Source organism: Teleopsis dalmanni, chromosome X (assembly GCF_002237135.1).
Source record: "Teleopsis dalmanni isolate 2A chromosome X, ASM223713v2, whole genome shotgun sequence".
Classification (NCBI taxonomy): Eukaryota; Metazoa; Arthropoda; class Insecta; order Diptera; family Diopsidae; genus Teleopsis; species Teleopsis dalmanni.
This window is the reverse complement of record NC_051848.1, coordinates 19,622,384-19,646,399: the sequence shown is the minus strand read 5'-3', so window position 1 is coordinate 19,646,399 and position 24,016 is coordinate 19,622,384. Positions and strand designations below refer to the sequence as shown.

The 24,016-nt window shown below is 30.0% G+C and overlaps 1 protein-coding gene across 3 annotated transcripts; it reads left to right on the top strand.

The window, feature by feature from the left end:
- The first annotated feature begins 7,157 nt into the window (after positions 1-7,157).
- On the top strand, positions 7,158-19,763 carry LOC119687045 (protein MON2 homolog). 3 transcript variants are annotated; one of them, XM_038101193.1, is made up of 24 exons: positions 7,158-7,366; positions 8,763-8,894; positions 9,041-9,466; positions 9,534-9,659; positions 9,728-9,928; positions 9,985-10,219; positions 10,278-10,419; positions 10,761-10,887; positions 10,952-11,255; positions 11,325-11,629; positions 11,684-11,878; positions 11,959-12,171; positions 12,681-12,856; positions 12,918-13,080; positions 13,157-13,301; positions 13,377-13,657; positions 13,724-13,942; positions 14,000-14,157; positions 16,222-16,384; positions 16,454-16,738; positions 17,491-17,675; positions 17,733-18,221; positions 18,282-18,364; positions 19,247-19,763. In XM_038101193.1, exons 3-24 carry the CDS (start codon positions 9,053-9,055, stop codon positions 19,453-19,455), a joined length of 4,818 nt encoding a protein of 1,605 aa, XP_037957121.1. In that variant the 5' UTR covers positions 7,158-7,366; positions 8,763-8,894; positions 9,041-9,052; the 3' UTR covers positions 19,456-19,763. The 3 variants fall into 3 exon arrangements, with proteins under 3 accessions (XP_037957121.1, XP_037957122.1, XP_037957120.1); XM_038101194.1 differs by lacking the exon at positions 7,158-7,366 and adding an exon at positions 7,854-7,942; XM_038101192.1 differs by lacking the exon at positions 7,158-7,366 and adding an exon at positions 8,284-8,412.
- Positions 19,764-24,016: the final 4,253 nt, after the last annotated feature.

The following is a 24,016-nucleotide window of genomic DNA, read 5'->3' as shown; positions in this document are numbered from 1 at the left end:
TTTAACATTTTTTCCACTCCTCTTAATTTTGTATTCATTTTAATTTACAATTTATGGTTGATAAGTACATGTAAATACAAAAATTCCTGCAAATAATTTTTTAAAAAAGTTTTTTATGTATATTAAATATGTAAGTTTTTTGGATCGAATTGGCGGAGAGTTTTAAAATACAAGACGTTTCGCTTTCAGTTGAGAATTACATCTAAATTTTTTTATTGAATTAATATTGGCTTGTACGCTGCACTTACAAATTATTTTGCTTATTTTAAAAATTTTGAATATAAGCTAGTTTTTATTTATTATTTAAATACAATAACAATGTCAGCTGCACTTGCTGCATTAAAGCGACAATTTTAATTGAGCGCATGGTTAAGTTATATAATATGAATGACACAAATAAGTTATTGATGAGCATTTTATATTCCGTGCTTTCGGCAGCTTTTACGTGTGGTGAAAAACAGCATATTGCTATTCCAAAGTTGGTGAAACAACAGGTTAAATGTACACAAAACAGCAACACTACTTGCTCTGTCTAAGCACAAACACTTTGCCCACTAAAGTAAAAAGTGTCACCAACGCAATAAGCGGATTTGAAATTTTAAACTTATTAGTTGCTTACAAATTTATACTTATTAAGGCACATATATCTAAACTATTTTTAATTTTGTTGTAGAAAATTTCATATTATTATATATATAATAATAAAATATATATATATACTTTATATAAAATATAAAAAATATATTTTGCTTATATTAAGTGCACATATGCAAGTTTTGCTCTTTGCGAAAACATAACATGTGACAGATTGTAACAGTGATGGCAATATCTCACTTAGCGCCTAAAATAAACAACTTGCCGTCTTTTGTCACACATAAAAGCTGCCGAAATGTGAAATTATATAAAAATATACATTTTTTAGGCTTTATCCATGATAACGGACAACCCTATTTTTGACAACCCTAGCTCTTCAGAATGCAATACAAGATCGTCAATAATCACTAGGTAGAGATATTCTTTGATCACTAGTTAATGCTAGTATTTAAAATTGTTTTAATTTTGTTACAATTATCTTATAATTCACTTTTCAAAACGATTGTATTTATAATTTATAAATAATAAATTCCTTAAAATATAAATAATGAAAGACTTCTTCATAATAACTAACCTGTTAGTATCTTAACAAATTTTATTAAAAAAAATTACTTTTTTAAAATATTTAAATGTACTCATTAATATTTGCAACACTTATAAATAATAAACAAACTCCTCTGTCACCTGACTTGAATTTTTCATTTTCTTCGAAAAATCATTCACAATAGATTAGTTTTAAGATTTGAAAATATTAGGCCTTTTCTTTTGTTAACATGTCGCATAAGAACAAATAAAATAAGCACTACTTTCGAGAGCAACTCTGGACAAAATGGAAATTTTGTTAGACTTATATATGCAAAACACGTAATAAAATTTAAAGTTAAAATTTCAAAAATGAATAATAATTCTTTACAATTATTGGTAAGAATATTTTTGTAAATGATTGTGAATAAAATATGAATTTTCATGCCTTTTAACAATAAAGTAATAAATAGAAAAAGTAACGTATTTGTTACGAACAACGGTGACACGAAATACGAATTTTGTGAATTTAAATTTTCGAATTGTTTATTGGCGCGGCACTGGTGAAAGTAAAGAAAATTCTGATCTTCTAATTGTATTAATTGCAATAAATAAATCAATAGTCAAATGCATTATAAAAACATAATAAACGTTTTGTTAAGCGAACTAAGAATTGCAACACAGCCAGAATATATGGTTATTAATATACTTCAAGATAGTGAATTTTTCTTCTCTCCATTATGTTTGTAATAATAACATAAAATACAATTTTATTTAATTTTAATTTTAATTTAATTTTTATATTAAACTTAATTAGAAACTGAATTTTAACTCACTTTATTAAAATAAAAAATATTTAAAAATATTTGCACTTATTATTATAAAACTACCTTTGTTTTTCAAAATTTATTTTGCGCTTTTATTTTTTTTGTTTTGTTTTTAAAACAGCTATTCTCATCAGACTTTACAAAAAGCTGTTCCATGAAAAATTATGTAAAGTGCCAAATTATGCTCTTTACACAGATTTTCATGGAACAGCTTTGTGTAAAATATGTTTCTTCTCATAAGAACTATATTAATTGAGAAATATGATAATGTTTTTAACATTTAGAAATATCTAAAAATTTTGGACGGACAGACGGATTTTATATTATAAATTTTACAAAACAAATTTATATTTGTTTTAAAAACTTTTGTGCATATATTTATTTTATAATATATAGACATGATAAGAAGTAAGGTATACTTAGCATTTATCTTTTGGATTAAACTTTAATTCCAAATTCATTGCGTTTATGAAAATATTAATTTTATAGACAATTATATTGAACTTTAGGTCTAATTTCACAGTCATAATATAAGTTTCAAAACAGACTTAGGTATAAATTAATTCGTCAAAACTAATGACTTAATTTAGTATTATTATTAAGAAGTTATTATTAAGAAATTGGCTTTTAAATCTATTATTTTACTTGTCTAAATTAAAATTAATCTGTATGTTGAAGGATTAATATTAATTTTGTATTTGATTAAATGACTTCTAACAAACAATTTTGTAGTTCTAAACAGTGAAATTTTTTAAACGTATTTATATATAGTGTGAAATATATATGTTACTGCAATATTTTGTGTTTCAGTGATGACATTGGCATTGTATAATGTTTTGGCAAATAGCTAATCTTACATATGTGCACATAATGCAAGCAAATTACATTTTGTATAAAAATAAATAGTTAATATAAACTGCAAATTAAAATGAATACAGAATTAAAGGGAATAGTGAAAATGTTGAAAACTTCAAAATACAATATTAAAATTTTTTCTTTTTTCCAATTTTCAAATTTATTATTTTTGAATTTTGTTTTGACATATAATTGCAATATATATATATGGCTATTGTGCCATAAGTTTATACAAAATAATAAAACACAATTGTTACTGACTTTCTGCCGTTCACGTGGAACTATATTTTTATTACTAATATTAGCTGCGTTTCAGCAAACATGATCCGCTCAATGATCTGGATCATCTTTGCTGAAACGATATGGAACACGTATGAAAGTAATTGGCAACGCATGAACTATGTTAGTTTGGTTTGTTTACAAAATTTTTTTTTTATTTTTGTGAATAATTTTAGCGCTAAAAAAATAAGTGAGAAAGTATTAAATATAAAAAATCTAAAATATAAAAAAAAAATAAAATCTGTTGAAATGTCTGAAGTATTTACTTAAAAACTTAAATTTAATTCTAATGTAAATAAATGAAAATTGCATATGTTATTAGAATCATCGAGCGAAACTGACTCTTCCATTCCCTTTTTACAAGTTCAAGTGTATGGTATTAAGCTCAAGGGATGAAGTGTATCAGCATGGATATAGTGGAAGTTTTGTGGAAACGATCAATAATTTTTTCGTTAAAGATTATTTGATTGGTATTTGCGCATAAAAAATACAATTGCTATATATTAATTATGTTTCATATTTTAATAGATTTGTTAATAAATTCCAATCAGCAAATGCAAAATAATAGTGATGATCACATTTGGACGAGAGGAATTTTATATATTTTTGTGGTATATGGCATATATAAATACTTTTCCAAAATTTGGTATTTGTTTTGGCATATCAAAAGCTTCTGTATGGAGGATAATTGAAAGAACTAGTGTTTAGCTTATATCAATTGGACACTAATTTATAAAATACGCACTTGCTTATAGTGCAAAAGTGGAATCTACGAAAAAATTTCCGTTCGTGATTGGTTGCATAGACAGTACACATGTAAAAATAAATGCACCTCACCATAGCAATTAGGCTTATTTTAAAAGAAAGCATGACTATAGCTTAATCTTGCAGATAGTTTGCGATGAAAATGGTTTTTTTATAAACGTTTATGTTGGAGAGCCTGGTTTCTTATGTATTGTTCTGTTTTAATTAAATAAATGTATTCAACTTAATTTATATATATTCATTTCAAATTAATTGATATTAATAAATTATCAAACAACACTTTTTCAATAATAATAAAACGTAAATTATTAAAGTAATAATTTTAATTACATTGATAATTAAAACGTTACTTTAAACAAAGAAATAAATAATAATGACATATTAATTAAATAAGTACATAAAATAAATAATAAATAAATAATATCAATAGTAAATAAATATAAATGTAGACCTGTTTAAAATTTTACTGCACCGTTGCATCGCATTGCCAACCTTATTTGCATTAAAATACGTTCCACTTTTATCTTTTACATACATTCCACATTGAATCAGAAAGTGAACCAGATCAATTGCTGGTTCACCCCATTGTTTTTGTTTTGCATGTAAAATTGTGCGGATCATGCTTGCTGAAACGCAGCTATTAGCTTCTGAGAGTTGCTTTATTGTATCAACTATTTCTCTTTCTAAAGGGATAACTCTTTCTCCTTTTTCGAGCATTTACAATTTTTTTCTTCTTTTTTCTAGGAGTTTCTTCACACGCATCTTCAGATGGTTCTTCAGACGATGATGAAACGCGGATGTTAATCGATCCACTATAGATTGGAGATGATGAACAAAGCTTTTCATCCGAATTAACCATTAATGAATGAACTGCAACAGACAATTAATTTATAAAACATTTTCTTAATCCTGGAACTTTGGTTGCTGGTTTTGCGCTCAAAGTCGATTCCAGTCAGCAAAGTTCGTAATGTAAACATAGTATTATAGTCGTAATTTTTCCTTTCAGAGTGGTAGAAAAACAGTATTAAGTCTAGTTGAAACAAATTGTTTATTTGTTTATGTATTTGAATTTATTAGTAAATGAAAGGCTCATATGACGTATGATTGGAATTTTGCAACATTTTTTTAGTGAACATTCACAATAGACTGATATTTGAATTTAGTTCGAAAACTTAACACAAAATTTTTACGAGTAAAACCTAACTTTGAAAATTTTAAGAGCACGTTATTGTTTCACATGTTTTCTTTCGTAAGTTACTAGTACTTTTTTGCTACTCTGAAAGAAACAATTACGAGAGTTGATTTTCACAAGCCTCTCTTTCAGCGAATTTTTGACCAGAAAAATAGCCATGGACAGAAACAGATGGTAATCACTATAATAAGAAGAACTTCACAACCAAGCTCCTGGAGGTTTTAGCGAGTCATTATCGATGTGTGTGGCCTGGCGTTGTCCTGATGGAATACAATTCCTTGCTTCCTTGTTAAATGACTTGGCTGAAACATCTATCCTTGACTCAACAAAAAGATGGCTCTGTGACTATCTTATAGGTAGATCATCCTTTGTTGGCTCTAGAGATGAAATGTCAAAGGCCACGAAATTGAAAAAAATTCAATTCATATCTAAACTTCCAGATGACTGCATAATTCTAACTACGTGCTAGGATATGTGCTCTATATTGTGCACAAACTAAATGCATATCTGTCCTCTGTGGCATCGTTTTTGGACGACAGAAATCGTCACCTATCATCAAAAAAAATCCTGTTATCCTTTTTACTTTGGGGACTATAGAGGTATCTATGATCCTGCCAATAAATATTGGTGAATTCAGGGTCTTCACCACCACCAAACCTTAAATCCTAAGTATCGTACTCGACAGTATGCTGACCTTTTCTGTACATGCGCCTGCTTTGTGTGGTCGGTTGAAATCTCGTAATAATGTATTAAAAGTGCTCACAGGTTGTTCATGGGGCAAGGATAAAGAAACCCTACTAAGCACATACAAAGCAATAGGTTGTCTTATTGCAGTCTATGCAGTATGGACCTCACAACTCTGCAAGACGCAATGGACTAACATCAAATCATATCAAAACAACGCATTACGAATTGCAACTGGCTACCATCGCATGATGCATCCTAACCATCTTCATACAGAGTCGAATATGCTTCTTGTAAAAGACCATAATCAACTGCTGTCCAAGCAATAATTTCTTGCATGCTACACAGATAGACATCCCAATGACGACATGGCTAGTAGAGCCCTCTCTTCAACGTGCATTCGTCGATCCCTCCCTTCCGATCATATAGATATCGACACCTTATGCAATGGAGCAAACATCAGTGAGGTCGAATATAAATGTGAACTTATAAACTTCCACACAGATGCAGTAACCTCTTCGAGACCAAGGTTGTCAGACAGCCAGGTTCTTAACAGGCATCCGCCTAACATCGTCCAGGAAGAACGACATCTCTCCCGTGCAGCAAGAACTGTCCTAGCTCAATTAAGATCGGCATATTGCCGAGTACTAAACAGTTACTTGTCACACATAAATACGTCTACTCCTAATGTGTGCCCAAACTGCAGCAGTACTCACCATGACGTCGCCAATCACCGTTTGGACCCATCCAATTGAAGTGGCCAGGTTTCTCCGTCTGGACCCAGGTTAATTCTCAATAAAATACTACCCACAAAATCCACCCCATTCTTACTTTCAACCACTACCCAACCACTTCCCTACTCATGTAATCGTGTTGAATATCCTTTTATGTTATCTCCTTACAAGTCTTACGGGGTTACAACAACAACAACATCATTGGGAAAATAATGGATTTTTTCTTACTACACCTAAAATTATTTTGTTTTGTGATTAAATATATATATTATACTAAAATATATTACCCCCACTGTATTGTAGTATGTGAAAAAGTAATTATAGAATATTTATTCTCCATTCAATTTTTTAATCTTGCATTTACCATAGTAAAAGGGATATACTCAGATCATTTATACTGTAGCAATTAACTTGATAGTGTCATTCATTTCATAAGTCCGATACTTATAGTGTAAATATAACATTACTATATACACTAGCATCTGTTTTCTAATTTTTTAATGTTTAAAAAGCATCAAGAGAAGTTTGAGCTATATATTTTTTAAAATCTAAAACACTAACACAGAAAGCGAGATTGCTTTTCATTTAGAAGAAAAATCTGTTTTGTTGATATTTCATATATTATATTCAAGTACATAAATTGACAAGTAGTTTAAAAAATACAAAAAATCGTAGTATGTATCTGTTAAAATTAGTTCAGTATAAATTAGTTCAAAATTTATTAAGTAGAATTTATTATTTGGCTGCTTTTTCATGCAAAATTGTTAGTATATTAATTTTTAAAAATGTTCAAAATTTGCGCTCGAACGGAAAGGACCATATGTGCTATAAGCCGGACTATTCCCAATTTGTGTAATCGCGTTAAAGTTAATATTCCTAAAATAAAAGACTAACGCACCGCAAATATACAAAATGTAAGCAAAGTTATTAAACTAAAATCTTTCGGCATCACTTCTCCAATTAAAAAGATTAACTTAAACATTGTCGCACTGACTAATAGCGGGCCACTGAAAAAACAATCCATAACTAGTTTTCTACTCCTTGTATTTCGGTTTTATTTCGGATTTATTTTTTTTCTTAATTTGTTCTTCATTGAGAAATAATAAAAACGCACTTCAATGGTGGAATGGTGAATTGCTGTAAAATGCAAGTTTTTATTATTTCCACTCAACTATATATGGAGAAATCTTGACATAAAAGGTGAAATGAAATGTGGTCTTTTATTATATTAAGCACAAGGAAAAATGTAACCATGTGTTCTAATAACAATAAATTTAATGTTGCGATAAGTATGTAACAACATTAATTCCATTTTTTAAATGAGCGGGCTGTGACTGACAGTAGATAACATAAATATTACAAATATTTCCTTAATGATTGAATTTATTTAAACACTTTTTGTGGGAAAATGCATAAAAAGATACTTAGAAGAAAATTCATCTACGTTGATACCTAGCGAAATTTTTTAGAATAAATCTACTTAATAATTAGTAAGTTATATTTTTGTATTTATTTAGGTATGTATCAACAATGCAACACATTTGTAAAACTAAAATGTTTAATAAACTTTGCTTGAAATGAAACTCTGCGGTTAGCTGCGGTGTATGTTCATTTTTACTATGTGTACGTCAACTGTCAAAAATCGTAAATATTTAAGAAATATCTGTAGGAAAATTTTCGGAGAAGTGCAAAAAATCAAAAATTTTTCTTTACAGTTTGATTTGAGTGATATATTATATTTTAAACCATTGTAATTTGTTTTATATATAATGCAAAAAGTATTAGTTTTGTTACTACAACCAAATTAAATAAGTGAAATTTAGCTATAAATATGTCATTTGTACGAGCGGCCCCAGCAATTGGTGGCAGCGATTCAGCACAAAAATTTGTGGAAGCGCTTCAAGCGGATTTTAAAGCACTATCGATAGAAACAAAGAAAAAATATCCATTAATAAAAGAGGTAATCACAAATAGTTTTACACTTGAAATGTCAAATAGCCGCAATTTGATTAATGAGGTGTTTGGTTGAGTGGGGTGGTGGGTAGAAGGGTGTGGTGGTGTTTTACTTTTTGTTGGTAGTGGTGAATATTTGATTGGGGTTGGTAATGTATTATGTGGCCTTAAATACACAATACAATCACATATACAAATAATCGAACTAAACTATTCTTTAACTCTATGGGATTTGAATGCATAATAATTGATTTTCCTTGCTTTAATATAAATTAAATTTGCTGTTTATTTTTTTTGCTAATTATACAATAACTGTCAACTGTTCTTTCATCACGTTACAAACCAACGTCTTCTTAGTCATGCGAAGAAGCAATTTCAAAATTGAATTCAGCCGCCACAAACCAACAGACGTCTGTTTACTACACAGTAAATCAAATATTGTACCCACTTGTGCAAGGATGCGAGACAAAAGATTTAAAAATCATCAAAGTAAGTTTAAATATGTTTAAAATACTTAATTTAATTTACAGCTGTTAATTTATTTAAAAATTATCTAGAATAATAAAGTGAATGATGTTATCTTATCTCTTTTATTAATTACTCATAACCAATTCGTACACATCTATAATTTTCAGTTTTGTTTGGGAATGATGCAGCGGTTGATAACACAGCAGGTGGTGGATCATAAAGGTGCACGCTATATAACAGATGCATTATGGATGCTAATGGAAAACAATATCGAAGAAGTAAAAGTTTTGCAGACGGTGACGCTTCTGTTGACTACCAACACAGTTGTGCATGGTGAAACATTGGCTAAGTCTTTAGTACTGTGTTTTCGTCTACATTACACAAAGAACTCGACAATTGTTAATACTGCAGGAGCAACTATTCGTCAATTGGTATCGTTAGTTTTCGAACGTGTTTACTTAGAGAAAGATGCGTTGTCTACCATACAACAACCTGGACCACTGAAACCGAGTAAAGACACTGCTTGTGATGCAGAAAACAGTAATACAAATGAAATGCAAACTTTCGCATCTGACGCATTCTTTTTATTTCAAGTAATAGAAATTATTTGCATTTAACTCAAAGTTTTAGGCAATAACTATTTATGATTATATATTAAAGGACCTTGTGCAGTTGGTTAATGCGGATCAGCCGTTTTGGTTAATAGGTATGACGGAAATGACGCGTACGTTTGGTTTAGAATTATTAGAGGCCGTACTAACGAATTTTAGTGCTGTATTTCATGAGGTACAAACTGGTTCAATTTCTAATTTTGTTCATAATAATAATTCATAGCATAATTTTTATGTTTGCAGAATAATGATTTTCGTTTGCTGTTAAAGGAACGTGTTTGTGCTTTGGTGATAAAGTTATTCTCTCCAAATGTCAAACATCGGCAGGTGCCTACGAGTGGTACTAGTAATGGTACCATACCAAGTGATAAACCATATTTTCCAATAAGCATGCGGTTACTTCGCTTAGTCGCTATATTGATTCAAAAATATCATACGATATTGGTATTTGAATGTTATTAAAAAATATTGAAATCTAATAATAGGCAAAATTTGTATAGGTTACTGAATGTGAGATATTTTTATCACTCATCATAAAATTCTTGGATCCGGATAAACCGCATTGGCAACGTGCATTGGCTTTGGAAGTTATACATAAATTAGTTACTAAAGCCAATTTGATTGCGTTCTTTTGTAAATCATATGATTTGAAAAATCATGCTACTAATATTGTGCAAGATATGATATCAGCATTAGGCACATATGTGCGTTATTCATTGTTTAATGCTTCAGCTGGTACGTATAATGTGAAATTATAAAATACAAATAACTTATATTTTTAACATTCTAATAGTACAAAATGGGCAACCTGCAGTTGGGGCGCAAACAAATGCAGCAGCAGCACTTAGTACCAGTAACCAATGCGGTTTTATATACAGAGGCGCATATTTACCCTTAGTTGCGACTTTTGCACCAGGAGTTTCTAAATCTGTTTAGTAAGTAGCAAATTACGTATTTATATTATGTATTTATTATGTATTGATAATTATGTATTGATAAAATACATGATTTAAAATAAAAACTTACTTAATTTTTTTTAATAAAACTTCTTTAATTTTAATCTCCATATCAAATATAAAGAAGAATAAACGTATGCAATATATCAATAATAAAATGATTAAGAATTTTGTAATATTCTTGAATGTTTCCCCTTACAAGAAATAACATATATTCATTAAATTACATTTATATACACTAAATTAAATTATATGATTTACTTAGTTTTAAAATCAATTACCATTAACTGATATATAAAAATATATAATTAACATTACAGCTTAGAAATGTTAGATAAATTGGATGCACCAAATATTCCAGACAGCTATGGCATATCGGTTGCTTATGCAATTTTGTTGGATGTTACACGTTCAATTGGTTGTGTTTTACAGCGTACTACAGAAATGGTATTTATAAATTTATATATATACATATTAATCGATATGATGATTTTTATCAACCATTAAACAGCATCCTACGCATAATTCAGCTATAATATCAGAAGAGGAACATAAACCATTATGCTTACAACTTATCAATTCCAGCTGGTCTGGTTTACTAGCTGCGTTTGTTGCACTCGTTGACGCATCAATTGATGAAGCAACAACAGATAATATACTTAAAGCAATGCAAAACTATGCAGCGCTTTGTGGTATATTGGAGTTACTAGGTTCACGTGATGCTTTTATAATGGCTATATGTCGTGCCTCATTTCCTCCGCATTATGCCATGTCAATATTTGCTAATAGTGGACATGTGGATGCTGATTTAAGATGTAAGTCGAAAATATTACTATATATATACATAGTTATAATAATAATAAAATAAACCTATTGTTATATAGTGGGACATACACGTACCAATAGTCAGGATTTAAATAATCAGTTTATAACAACGTGTAATGAAGGTGATTTTCGACAGCAAATTGTTGCTGTTGGCACACCATTGCCCAGCGCCTCATTACCGCATAGTGTAATGCAAGCACCTGTAATGTTAACCACAAAAAATTTGCAATGCATGCGTGCTATACTATTTTTGGCACATAGCAATGGAAGTATTTTAGGAACATCTTGGCATATTGTATTACAAACATTACAACATTTGGTTTGGATTTTGGGTTTGAAGCCGTCGACTGGTGGTAGTTTACAAGTAAGTTTAATGATTTGTTTTTAAATGTATATATTTGACAATGTTTCGCTTAAGGCGTTTCCTAAGCCAGCTGTGGAGGCAAATGTTGGCATACAAACTGCTGTTATGGCTGATTTGCCAGTATTGTCGCAAATGCTAAGTCAACTTTTTGAATCTAGCCAGTATTTAGATGATGTGGCATTACATCATTTAATCGATGCGCTCTGTAAGTTATCGCATGAAGCTATGGAGTTGGCATATGCTAATAGGGTAAGTGTTAAATAACTAAAAAAAATTACAAATCAGTGTATTAGTATTATTGAAAAACATATTTTATTATATTGATAAAGGAACCATCCTTGTTTGCTGTGGCAAAACTTTTGGAGACTGGTCTTGTTAACATGCAGCGAATTGAAGTGCTTTGGCGTCCTTTGACAAATCATTTACTGGAAGTTTGTCAGCATCGACACATACGCATGCGAGAGTGGGGAGTTGAAGCTATAACATATTTAGTTAAATCTGCATTGCAGTTTAAACATACGTCGCCTTTAAAAGAGAATATGGTAAGTTTCACTTCTTAATTTTTGGAAATAGAAGGTAATAAATAAAGCAAATAATTTATTCCCTAAATTTAAAGTAGTTGTAGAATGCTTTTAACAAAAAACAAAATATAATAAAATAGTAATCAACAGCAAAACTTCATTGGCTGACATTAAAGTGAAGCACTGCATCTATGCTAGGTCGTTTTTTCTGTAAACTAATCCTATCCAACCTTAGTTTTTCGAAAATGAAGTAAAACAAAAATGTACTCTGTGGGCAATTTCCATGCATCAGGCAGGGATACTAGCTCGTGGCACTGTATTCTTTCACTGTGTTTTAACTATAGTTCTACTTTTCATGACGTCTCTTAGAATCAGTAAACAAAAATTTTTTAATAAGTTCACATATTTAAAGCATAAAACTTTATAAATTAAACACATATAATTCAAGCTAGAAAAACTTTAATATAAGTCCAGTTAACATGAGATGTTGACATGTTAACCTATTTTTCAATTATTAATTTCGTTTTTAGGTCTTGCAAACTATGCTTTTAAGTCCACTATCTGAACTTTCAACTGTAATGCATGCAGATGTTCGGCAACGTCAATTAGATTGTGTCTTACAAATTCTAAATGGTGCGGGTGAGATTTTATCATTTGGTTGGCCGGCGATAATTGAAATAATAGGGGCTGTTAACGATCATCACGGGTATGCGAAACATTGAACAACTTATATTACTGATGGTTAAAAATTTATTTTACATCTACAGTGAACCTTTGATTCGTACTGCATTCCAATGCCTTCAGCTTGTTATTACTGATTTTCTAACTGTTATGCCCTGGCATTGCTTGCCTTTGTGCATTAGTACGGCAGCAAAATTTGGCTCACAAACACAGGAATTGAATATATCTTTGACAGCTATAGGATTAATGGTATGTTTAAAGTATTCTGCATATATAAAAATATTTAAAAAAAAATACTATGAACAATATGTTTTATACATTTCAGTGGAATATATCGGACTTCTTTAATCAAAACCAGGATAAATTAATGTCAACTGAAATCGGTAATGCCAATATATTGCCGGAATTTCCTGGTACTGTTAAAATGCCACAATTTGATAAATTATGGATGTGTTTATATGCAAAATTAGGTTTGTGTTTGAACTTATATAATTTCATTTCTGTATATTTGGTATTTAATGTAAACATAAATAAATTTTATACAGGTGACCTTTGTGTCGATCTACGTCCAGCGGTACGTAAATCAGCCGGTCAAACACTGTTCTCAACGATATCTGCACATGGCAGTCTACTGAATCCGCCAACTTGGCAAGCGTTGGTATGGCAAGTACTCTTTCCTCTGCTAGATAATGTGCGTGCACTTTCTAGTTCAGCTAGTAACGAAAAAGTAGATGCTAGCGGCAATATTTTAATACACCATTCAAGGAATACGGCACAAAAACAATGGGCAGAAACTCAAGTTTTAACTTTATCTGGAGTTTGTAGAGTTAGTAAAAAAATATTTATCATTATTATTCTAAATGATGGAAAAATATAATTGGTTTCTGTGTAGGTTTTTAATACTAAGCGTGATTTATTACAAATGCTTGGTGATTTTGATCGAGCTTGGTCTTTGATATTGGAATTTATACAAAATGCTGCTTTAAGTAAAAATGGTGAAGTCTCTTTAGCTGCACTGAAGTCTTTACAAGAAATTATGTATCACAATTCAGAAAAGTCAGTTGTTAATTCAAACGAAAATGATAATACTAAATATGTTGAAATTTGGAGTGTATGTTTTTCAATTTTTCTAGATATATAGTTGAATCTAAAAGTGTTTAATTTTTAGATCGCTTGGAATATTTGGCTAAATATTGGCATGGAAAGTACCAAAATAACAACAAAAAACAATGAAATCCAAACAGAAGAATTTTATATTCCGAGTCAAGCTTTTTTAACAGCTTTAATTCAAATATTTCCAGCTATCTTTCAGCATATACAAGAAAGGTATTTCATTAATAACGATTATAGATATATATAATTTGGTTAAAAAATTAAGTGTGTACAATGGGGTAGAGCTGCAGTTAGGGCATACATTAGGAATAGACATGTTTATGCATGACAAGTAGGATAGCTAGGATAGTTCTGCTTGCACGGGGGAGACTTCGTTCTTCCTGGAAGATGTTAGTCGGAGGCGTGCTGAGAACGTTGTGTAACAATTTTGGCGTCCTAATGCTTTGTATATGTTCAACAGGATTTTTTTTATGTTTACTCCGTGAGCAACCTGCGAGCGTTTTTAACAAATTATTATGAGATTTCAACCGACCGCACATAACAGAGGCATGTACAGAAAAGCTCAACATACTGTCTAGTAAGACACCCAAGATTTTAGATTTGGTAGTAGTAAGGATTCTGAATTCACTAATATTTATGGACAGAGTCAAAGATACCATTTTAGTCCAGGAAGTAAAGAGGGTGGCGGAGGATTTATTTGGAGGTAGGTGAAGACTTTTATCATCTAAAAACGATGCTATAAAGGGGAGATATGCATTAAGTTTGTTGCACAATATAGAGAGGTACTGACCCGTTGTTGTTGTAACCCGCCGGGACCTGAAAGCAGACAACATGAAAGAATTACAAGACGAATATATGGGATAAGAAATGGAAAAGGTGGGAATGAGTGTTGTGATGAGGGAAGGGGAGGGGTGGGAATAATTTGAAACTAACCAGGATCCAGTCGAAGAAACGTAGCTACTTCAAGGGGACGAGTCCAATGGTCGATTGGACTTAAATTGGTGTGTGCGTTGGGGCAAGAAAACAGATGGGCGACGTCATGGGGCGTGGAGCTGCAGTTTGGGCACACATTAGGAATGGACGTGTTAATACGTGACAAGTAACTGTTAAGCACATGGCTATATCCTAATCTCAATTGTGATAGGACAGTTCTTGCCTTACGAGGAAGATTACGTTCATCCTGAGAAATGATTGGCGGAGGCCTATTGAGGACCTTGTTGGTACTGATAGTCAAAATTGGATAGTCATCTGTATACGTTATAAGGGGGTGTGGAAGTTTATGACATATATAAATTGAAAAGCATCGGTGAAAAAACACTGACTTGGGGAACATCTTGTTTCAATTTTCTGACTTTTGACATCTCTAAAAGGATAAGAAGGATGATCTGCCTATGAGATGAGTTACAGAGCCATCGTTTTATTGAACTAGGGATAGACGTTCAGTCAGGTCATTTAACAAGGTGCTATGGGAAACTGTGTCATATACCTTTACGAGATCAAGGCTTACTAGCACCGTGCATTCGCACGAGCGACTTTGGTTGAGGCCATTGGAAATTTGATGTTAGCTTAAATTTGGGGAGCTAAGTGAATATGAATGAATAAGTGAATATGTTTTAGGACTAAAGACTTTTGCTACTGGAGAAATATTGGCCTGTACGATTTATCAATACCATCCGGTTTGCCCGGCTTCACCAGGGGGATTATCCTACCAGTCTTCCATATATTGGGGATGATGTGTGAACTAATGGATAAGTTCAGAATATATGTCAGAACTGAACGACCAATGGTCCCGAGATTCTTAGGCATGAGCATCGTGAAGCCATCGAGCCCAGTTATTAAAACAGTTGCACCTGACAGATGTTTGGCTTCTGCAAATAGAAATGTCGCAAACAGAACTGTGTTAGGTAGAAGTGGTTGGTCCGTCAGGGCCAGGGTTAGGTTTAATTTCGGGCATTAGAACTAACATAAGAAGCAAGATGGTCGGGACTTGCTTTTTAGTGGTTAAAACACAAAAAGACGATAAATCTCAAAACAAACACATACCCTGCTTGTATGCTTTTGGGGGGTGTTGAACGGCACTTGGTTGCAAAGATTGGATGCATTTCGGGTCCGACCGCCAGTGTCCACTTAAACTTCTAAAATAAAATGACAATAGAACAGATCTATATATATATATATAATATAATATATATATATATTCATATATAATATAATATATATATATATATTCATATATAATATAATATATATATATATTCATATAATTATACATTTCAGGTTTATGCTAACTGATTTTGATAAATTTTGTACTGTGCTGACTAATGCCGTTTGTATACCCGTACAAACTGATGCCGTTCCTTATATTATGTCCTCAGTATCGGATTCTTTATTAACTCCATTGCATGATAGCATACTTGAATGTATGGATTTAATACAAAAAGTAAATTCAACAAATATATAATTTATAAAAGGAAGTAAAAATTTTAATGTAAATATGTTTCTTAATTAGGAAGCAACCAAAGAGGATTCAAATTTAAGATACATGATTCCTGCAGTATTTCGTCAATTGCTAGTGTTCAGTAAATTTGCTTGCGCACCACCAACGTATCAAGGAGTGGAAAATAAATACCATAAAACATCGAATCACTATTCCAATAACGCTTCAGTAGAAGTTGTTAGCATGAATTATATACCGTTTGGAGAGAAATCCATTAGTATTTGCGTTAAACTGTACCAAAGCACAGCGACGGAAGAGTCTGTTATGCAAGAGCACATACTGCATGAAATCATAATGGTAAGTCATTTAGGAATCTTATTCTCTGATAATCGAATCGCATAATTTGGCTACTCTTTAACGCTACAATATTTAAAATAGGAACATCACATATGTTGAATATTTGCAATATAATCTATTAGTTATATAATGTTTATATATAATTCTCATATTAGGCAGACATAAAACATCAATAAAAAATCAGAACTATATTAACGTTATTTGAATCGATATAAATGAAATAATGATTAAATAATGATTTCGAAGTTCCTAGGGCATTCCAAACAATTTCACTCACATGAAAAAAAATATTACAATTACATTATTTGCAAAAAAAAGGTTTTAACGTATAAAAGATTAGAAACCGGTAAAATGGATGATGGTTATTATATGGTAGCCAAAAAAAAAAATAGCGTTCATAAAAGCATTTACAAGTAAGTTTTAGTTTGCTGTCGAGGTCTTGATTCAAGTTATTCCTGCACTAAGTATTTGTCTGCATGTGTAAAATATTGTCTGCATTGTCAGCAGTTTTGGCGATTTAAAATGAAATCATAATTTATAAAGATCTGCAGTTTTTTAGCAATACATAGTGAACTGCCTCTCGTTGATTATCATTTTTTTTTTTGATATATCTGTGTATTAATATTTGAATCATCTTATGCATTTCATCCGGAAATGGGATATTTCGAAGAACGACTGTAGCTATTACGATTTAATTTCTAATACGAAATTAATATGTCCTTTAAAATCTTAAAATAATTTTTTCACAATAGGCACTTCGAACACCTTTGGCTATAAAGTATAAATGTCTCTCATCCAGCACCTGGAAATTGGCCATTTCGAGTTTAATATCAATTTTGCATACTGGACTTAAGGTAGCACGTGCGAAACCAAATCATTTTACTGATATGTGGGAGGATTTATCTGACACATTAGATAAGTTTTTATTTCCTGCAAGGTATATATTACATAAATTATTTGTTTTTTAATTAACTGATGTGAGCAAATACTTCAGTGTGTGTACTGTGGAAGATCGTGGCCTAGAAGAAATTGTATTAGATGAAACGATTGATTGTCAAGTTATTGAATTGTTGCGAGACGAAGTTTTACCATTTGCACACGAAATGCCTCATCAATTCATAATGCAAATTGTTGTATTACTTAATAAAGGATCTATACATTCCGCATCCGACTCGAATATTTGTTATGAATCTGATTGGAAACTACGTGAAATTTTCGCGAAGACATGTTTTGAAACATTATTACAGTTTTCTTTATTAGACGATTCATGTAATAATGTTAGTGGTGCGACCAATTCAGTATCGACTAACATAAATAATGCGGCAATACCATTAGATACAAATATCTTGCCTGGAGTTATTAGTGGAGCTGGTAAGGATTTTGCTGGACGTTTAGCAGTTACAGCATTATTACATCGGTTTCAGGAAGTTCTAAAACGTTATAATGATGATGAGAGACAAAGTGGAAAATGTCCTTTACCAAGGTAAGTACTCAATTTTTCGTATATCACAATTAATTGATCTACTTAATTATTCTAATATAGGTTTAGACTGTCGGAAATTTCATTTGTTTTAAAAGCGATTGCTACGTTAGTTGTATCAATGAAAAAAGCACCGCCTTCAAAAGGTATTATATATATATATATATATTATAATTTAAAGGTTTATTTTTCAGAATCACTTAAATGTAATACGTTAATTCCTACTGTGTGGCCCAACTGTAGCTCTACCTTTTATAACGTCACTTATCTGTTCTCATGTTCGAGATCACACATCAATTTGAGCCCTATTAAATTATGGTTCCGACCCGCTGAAGTGGCTAGGTTCTTCCATCTTCATCTAACCTCGTTTCCTTTGCTCTCTCTCTCTCTCTCTCTCTCTCTCTCTCTCTCTCTCCTCTCTTCTCCCTCTCTTCTCCCTCTCTCGCTCTCCTCTCTCTCTCTCTCTTACCTCTGTTAATATCTTATGGTAAAACATATGTTTGTCTGGTTTACAGTTCCACAGATTCCCTCGGGTTACAACAACATCAGCAATGTATGTGATTATAATAATGTTGAATGTCTGTCTTTATAATCCTTATGAATTTGCGAGAACGTTTCCAAAAAAAAAAGAGTTGCACCCGTTGTAGAAAATATGGTGGCCTAATTTGGGCAACATTATATCTATACAAACTGCTATTCAGCGCACACTAATCGTAGCTCTGCCAAATTAAAACAACAAGATTCTTACACTTACATCCGATTTAGTTCAAGCATCTACTTAATTATAAATATTATACACTAGTCATATTCACAGCACTATACGTTAGCCATTCAATATTATTTATATGCACATTAATATGCGTTTATAGAATTATATTTATATACAATTATATGAAAGTGTATATAAAGTGTATACATGCTATAGCTGATCTAAAAAGCAATGCTCAACAACAACAAAATATAAAAATACATAAAATTTTATTTTTATTTGTATTATATGTACTTTAATTTTAAATATCTATTTTCAGTTAATAAACCTGCATGGGATCAGTTGATTGGTCTCTATCCGTATCTAGTAGATTGTACGACGACAACATCACCGGAAGTCTCACGATCATTACGTGAAGCTTTGTTGCAATATACGGACTTGTTACAGCCTCCGAAATGTTATATTTCGGATGTAACAAGTAAAACGGTAGCAACGGCAGCACGACAACAGTCAAATGGGCAAGAATAAAAAATGAATCGAAGCAATTAAACTTAGATTTATATATAATATATATATATATAATATTTATTTATTATATACATTTTGCTTTTCTTTGTTATATTTTTTAGTAATATATTTCATATATTTTGTGAAATATTAAGAATTTATTTCTTTGATAAATAATATTTTATTAGAAACTCTTGTTAAATATATGTGCATAATGCACAGACGCAATTCTATTTACATAAAGGCATGTATTAGATATATACAATATACATACATATATGTATATATTTATATAATAATAACAGAAAATATATATACATTTTAATATTATATAAAACGGAAAGATTTTAATTTATGTATTTTTGTGGTTTGTTATTCTATACATATTAATATTATTTCATAAAAAATTATGTACCTCAACAATTAAAATTTAACTAATTAATTATAAATGACTACTAATCTAATTTTTTACAATATTTACGTTAGAAAATTTACTTAATAATTAACTCATAAAAAAATTTTGTTTGTAGTTAAGGTTTTTTGAATTAATCAAGATTAATGATTGAAATAAAAAATTACATTTAGGCAGATTTAAATGTATGAAATTGCATTAATTATGAGAATTTTATTATTGCTTCAATATTTATTTAGATAATTAAATTATCGTAAATGTATGCAAAATTAATAATAGAAAATGTACACTAATTTAAAAAACATTAGATCTGCTATTGGCCTTACATGCTGACATTATAGAACCTTTGTTTAAATTGACATTAATCTTAATCTTAAAAAGAAATTGTGTATCCTTTATAAAAAGTATTGAATATATTTTACAAATTAATTCAATCATATGAGTTATACAGTTATGACTTAATATGTTAGCCATACAATTTTTAATAGGTGATAAATATATAGCACTTCTGTGTATTAAATCTTCATAAACTTTGTGAAATTAAATATTATGCGTTAGAACATAATGACCAGTAAACTTAAATATTTTAGAATATTTATTGTTGACCGATTAATCGATTAGAGGCAATGTACGATATTTTAAAGGCACTTATTAATATCGTGTTTTTAAATTTGGATCCCTTCTGAATCTTCTGTCAAAGAAATGCTAGACGTAGATTTGTTACTTGGCAAGTTTTAAAACAAACTGCGATTAATAAAGAAGATTATTTTTGTTAGCCGGACTATTGAATCCGTAAATTTTCAAAGGGCGGAGCCATAATCACATTAGATCTGCATGCTTGCCTAAGTAATGTTAAGCTGCTTAGTTTTTTTATTCCCTGCAGTTTCTACATTTCTGATTGAAGGGAGGTCTGGTTTTTTCGGCATATGAGCATACTGACTAAAATCCTTTCAGCGCTTTCACGAGTGTTGCTAATTCGAGTCTAGTTCTTCCTATTGAAAATGTCGGAAGCCACAGTAAAAGAAAAATTGTATTTCTTACTAAGATCAGCTATTATAGGTGTGATAAAGGCAGTACACTTAAAAGCTTTTTAATATCGTTAACATGATAATTATAAAAACTGGTGCTGCTCATGGATGAGAGTATTACTGGTTTATCATAACTTTTTTAACTGCGATGACATGTTTATTATCATTAATTTCAATTAATAATTATTAAAAAGTGACTTAATGCCTACTCTTTGAATACCAATAAGGAGCAATAATAATTTAAGTGTACTTTTTTATATAAATAAATAGATGAATCCTGCGATCTAAAGTAAACACAAGGATCTTATTTTTTATTATCGCGTATATCGTTCTAGCAAGCGTACAATGTGAACAAATGATAACCAAATAATAACTCACACAATTTTTAAAGCAGTTTTTGATAATTTAATAAGAAACCATCTAAATAGCGACGTTTCTGACTTTGGAATCGCTGCAAAATTTTTAAGGCTTTATAAAAAGACACTCAACACCACATTCAGTTTAGGCCAATGTGTAAAGATCATTTCTGTCATATTAATATTAAACGAGATCTTATAATAAACGAGAAACATTATATTGGATGAATAGATTTAACAGAGTACATTTTATCGTCAAACAACATATTACGAATCTAGTCATTGTCTGTATCCACACTTTTAAAATTATGGAGGACTTTGCTTACCTAATTACTAGCGTTAACATTAACAATAACATCAGCTTCGAGATTAAGAGAAGAAACACTGTTGCCAATAGGTGCAACTATTGGTGTAGTATGAAATTAAGAACAAATGTAAAACCTTACAAGTCGCCAATTTCATCTGTCCTATTATACGATCCAGAAAAGTGAAGGATGAAGAACATAAGCGATAAGCGATCACTAAGAGTTGTCTGGGCAACAACTCTCCGATCTACGATAATGGTTATTATTTATATTGATAGAATGACAAACTAATTAGGTCGTGCCACCACTTATATAGAATAGAATAGTTAGAAGTTTTATGCCCAGAAATTCTTGTCACATATGCATGTTCCATTATTTAGTCAGCATTGTTTTTATTTATACATTCGGAACGCGTACTGTAATAGAATTAGCATTATTAAAACCGATATACGAAACTGAAGTCAGCTCATTAATTTCAATTTCACTAAATTTCGTAAATCTAATGGTAACAAGCCAGTGTTAGGAAAAAATTTCAATTTTGCTTAAGGATGTGAATAAGCATTGAGCGCATAAGCGATTAAGAAGCTGAGCGAAAAATTCAAACAGTGGTTAATTATACAATGAGTGGCTGAGTGCGTAAACGATTCAGCTGTAAATCATTTAATTTCTAGTATATTGTCAACAATTGCCACAACCTATTTGTCTCAATTTGTTAACTGAAAGCAAATACAAAGTGTTTAAAGATATTAAACTCATTCAAAAGAAAAAATATGGTTCATCTAATAAACAAAAGCATATAAATCTATATTCTTCATCTGATTTAATTTCGAAGCACTAAATAATGAAAACATACATTAAATGAGCTTAGATCACATTTGTTGCAATCGTATAATAATAAGAATAATTTTTATTAAAACATTATATTTATTATTTTATGACCAAACTGTGTCATCATCAGGAAACTTCCTGATGTGTCCTGAGTTTCTCGATAACGACTTTAGCCTAAAGTCGAAATATCTATTTTTCAAAACTTAGTATACGTATATCGTATAGCCCTTTTCACTTCTTTATGAGATGTCCAAATATGTATCCAAATTTCTCCATACAATTTTTCCCACTAATAACCAAATGTGAAAGGTTTACAAAAAACAAAAATTTGTCTTTCACAGTTCTCACGTTTCAGAAATTAATGATAAATTATGCAAAATATAATCTTCAATAAACCTCATACATTTTAACAAAAAATCCAATAAGTGATAATATAACGACATTTTTTTTTTATAAATATTTAATTTGTATTTTAAATTTAAAACAAATCGGTAAAAAACTACGAATAATAAATTCTATTTATTAATGAAATTTCAAAAATTCAAAGTAGAAGGAACAGCTATATTTCCAGAGCTTAATAAAAATCAATATAAAGTTAATGCTTGTATAAAATTGTTTTTTTCTAATTATTCCTTATTGATTAATAAACTTCGTTTTTTAACCGTTTTATTCTATATTTGCTTAACAAAATAAATCTGAGGAATATAATCTATCTCTAATTAATAATTAACCGTTTTATCTAATATTTGCTTAACAAAATAAATCTGAGGAATATAATCTATCTCTAATTAATAATATATATCCGTCCAAACTCATCAGTTTCTTAAATTTATAATACCTATTAAAACAATTTCTATATACAATAGAACAATGGAAGAATCAGCAATTAATGATTTTAAATCAACTCGACGTAAACAATCTAATCAAAATAAAATCCCTCAAATATTAGAAATTCTATGTAATAAATGTATAATTAAATCTTGACCAAAGAAATTAAATAAAAGAAAATGAAAAAAGCTAAAATTTATGAAAAATATAATAATTTATAATTAAATAGAAAATTACCCAAAAAATACAAATTTGTATTTCTTAATTTTTCATATAATTAAAAAATTCCTAATAACATGTGCAAAAATACAAAGTATAAAATAATTAATAAATTTCAACTTGTAAACGTTCAGTTTGATATCCATACTAAATTAATGAAATTGGAATTAATCTATATTTTCAAGAAATAAATATAAAGCAAAAATGTTAATTCTGGAAAACGTTAAACGTTAAATATATTATTACAGAATAATTTTTATAATATAATCGATTTATATAGCTATTTATAAAAAAAATAATTATTAAAACAATTAATTCTAAACTTAATAATAGAGATAATAAATGTTTTTGATTAGAAATAAAAGAAAATAGTTCAGTTAATACTATTACATAACAAATTAATAAAAAATTAATTAATTACTTAATTATCATTATTTAATTTTTAATAGCTTAACAAAAACATTCCTAAGTACACAAAAACAAAAAGTTCTTGCTTATTTGTAGTAGGAGTCACACAAAATTGAAATCAATACCGCATTTAAAATCACATGTTTTCATATGTGCATTTCATATGTGCATTCTTTGAATCATATTTTCTCACTAAAA

Excerpts from the sequence above, each read along its gene's own strand:
- LOC119687045 (XM_038101192.1), top strand. The coding sequence starts at position 8,284 with ATGTCATTTGTACGAGCGGCCCCAGCAATTGGTGGCAGCGATTCAGCA. Across the intron at positions 10,420-10,760 it reads GGAGTTTCTAAATCTGTTTA|CTTAGAAATGTTAGATAAAT; the intron begins GTAAGTAGCAAA and ends TTAACATTACAG. Across the intron at positions 16,739-17,490 it reads TACTGCATGAAATCATAATG|GCACTTCGAACACCTTTGGC; the intron begins GTAAGTCATTTA and ends TTTTCACAATAG.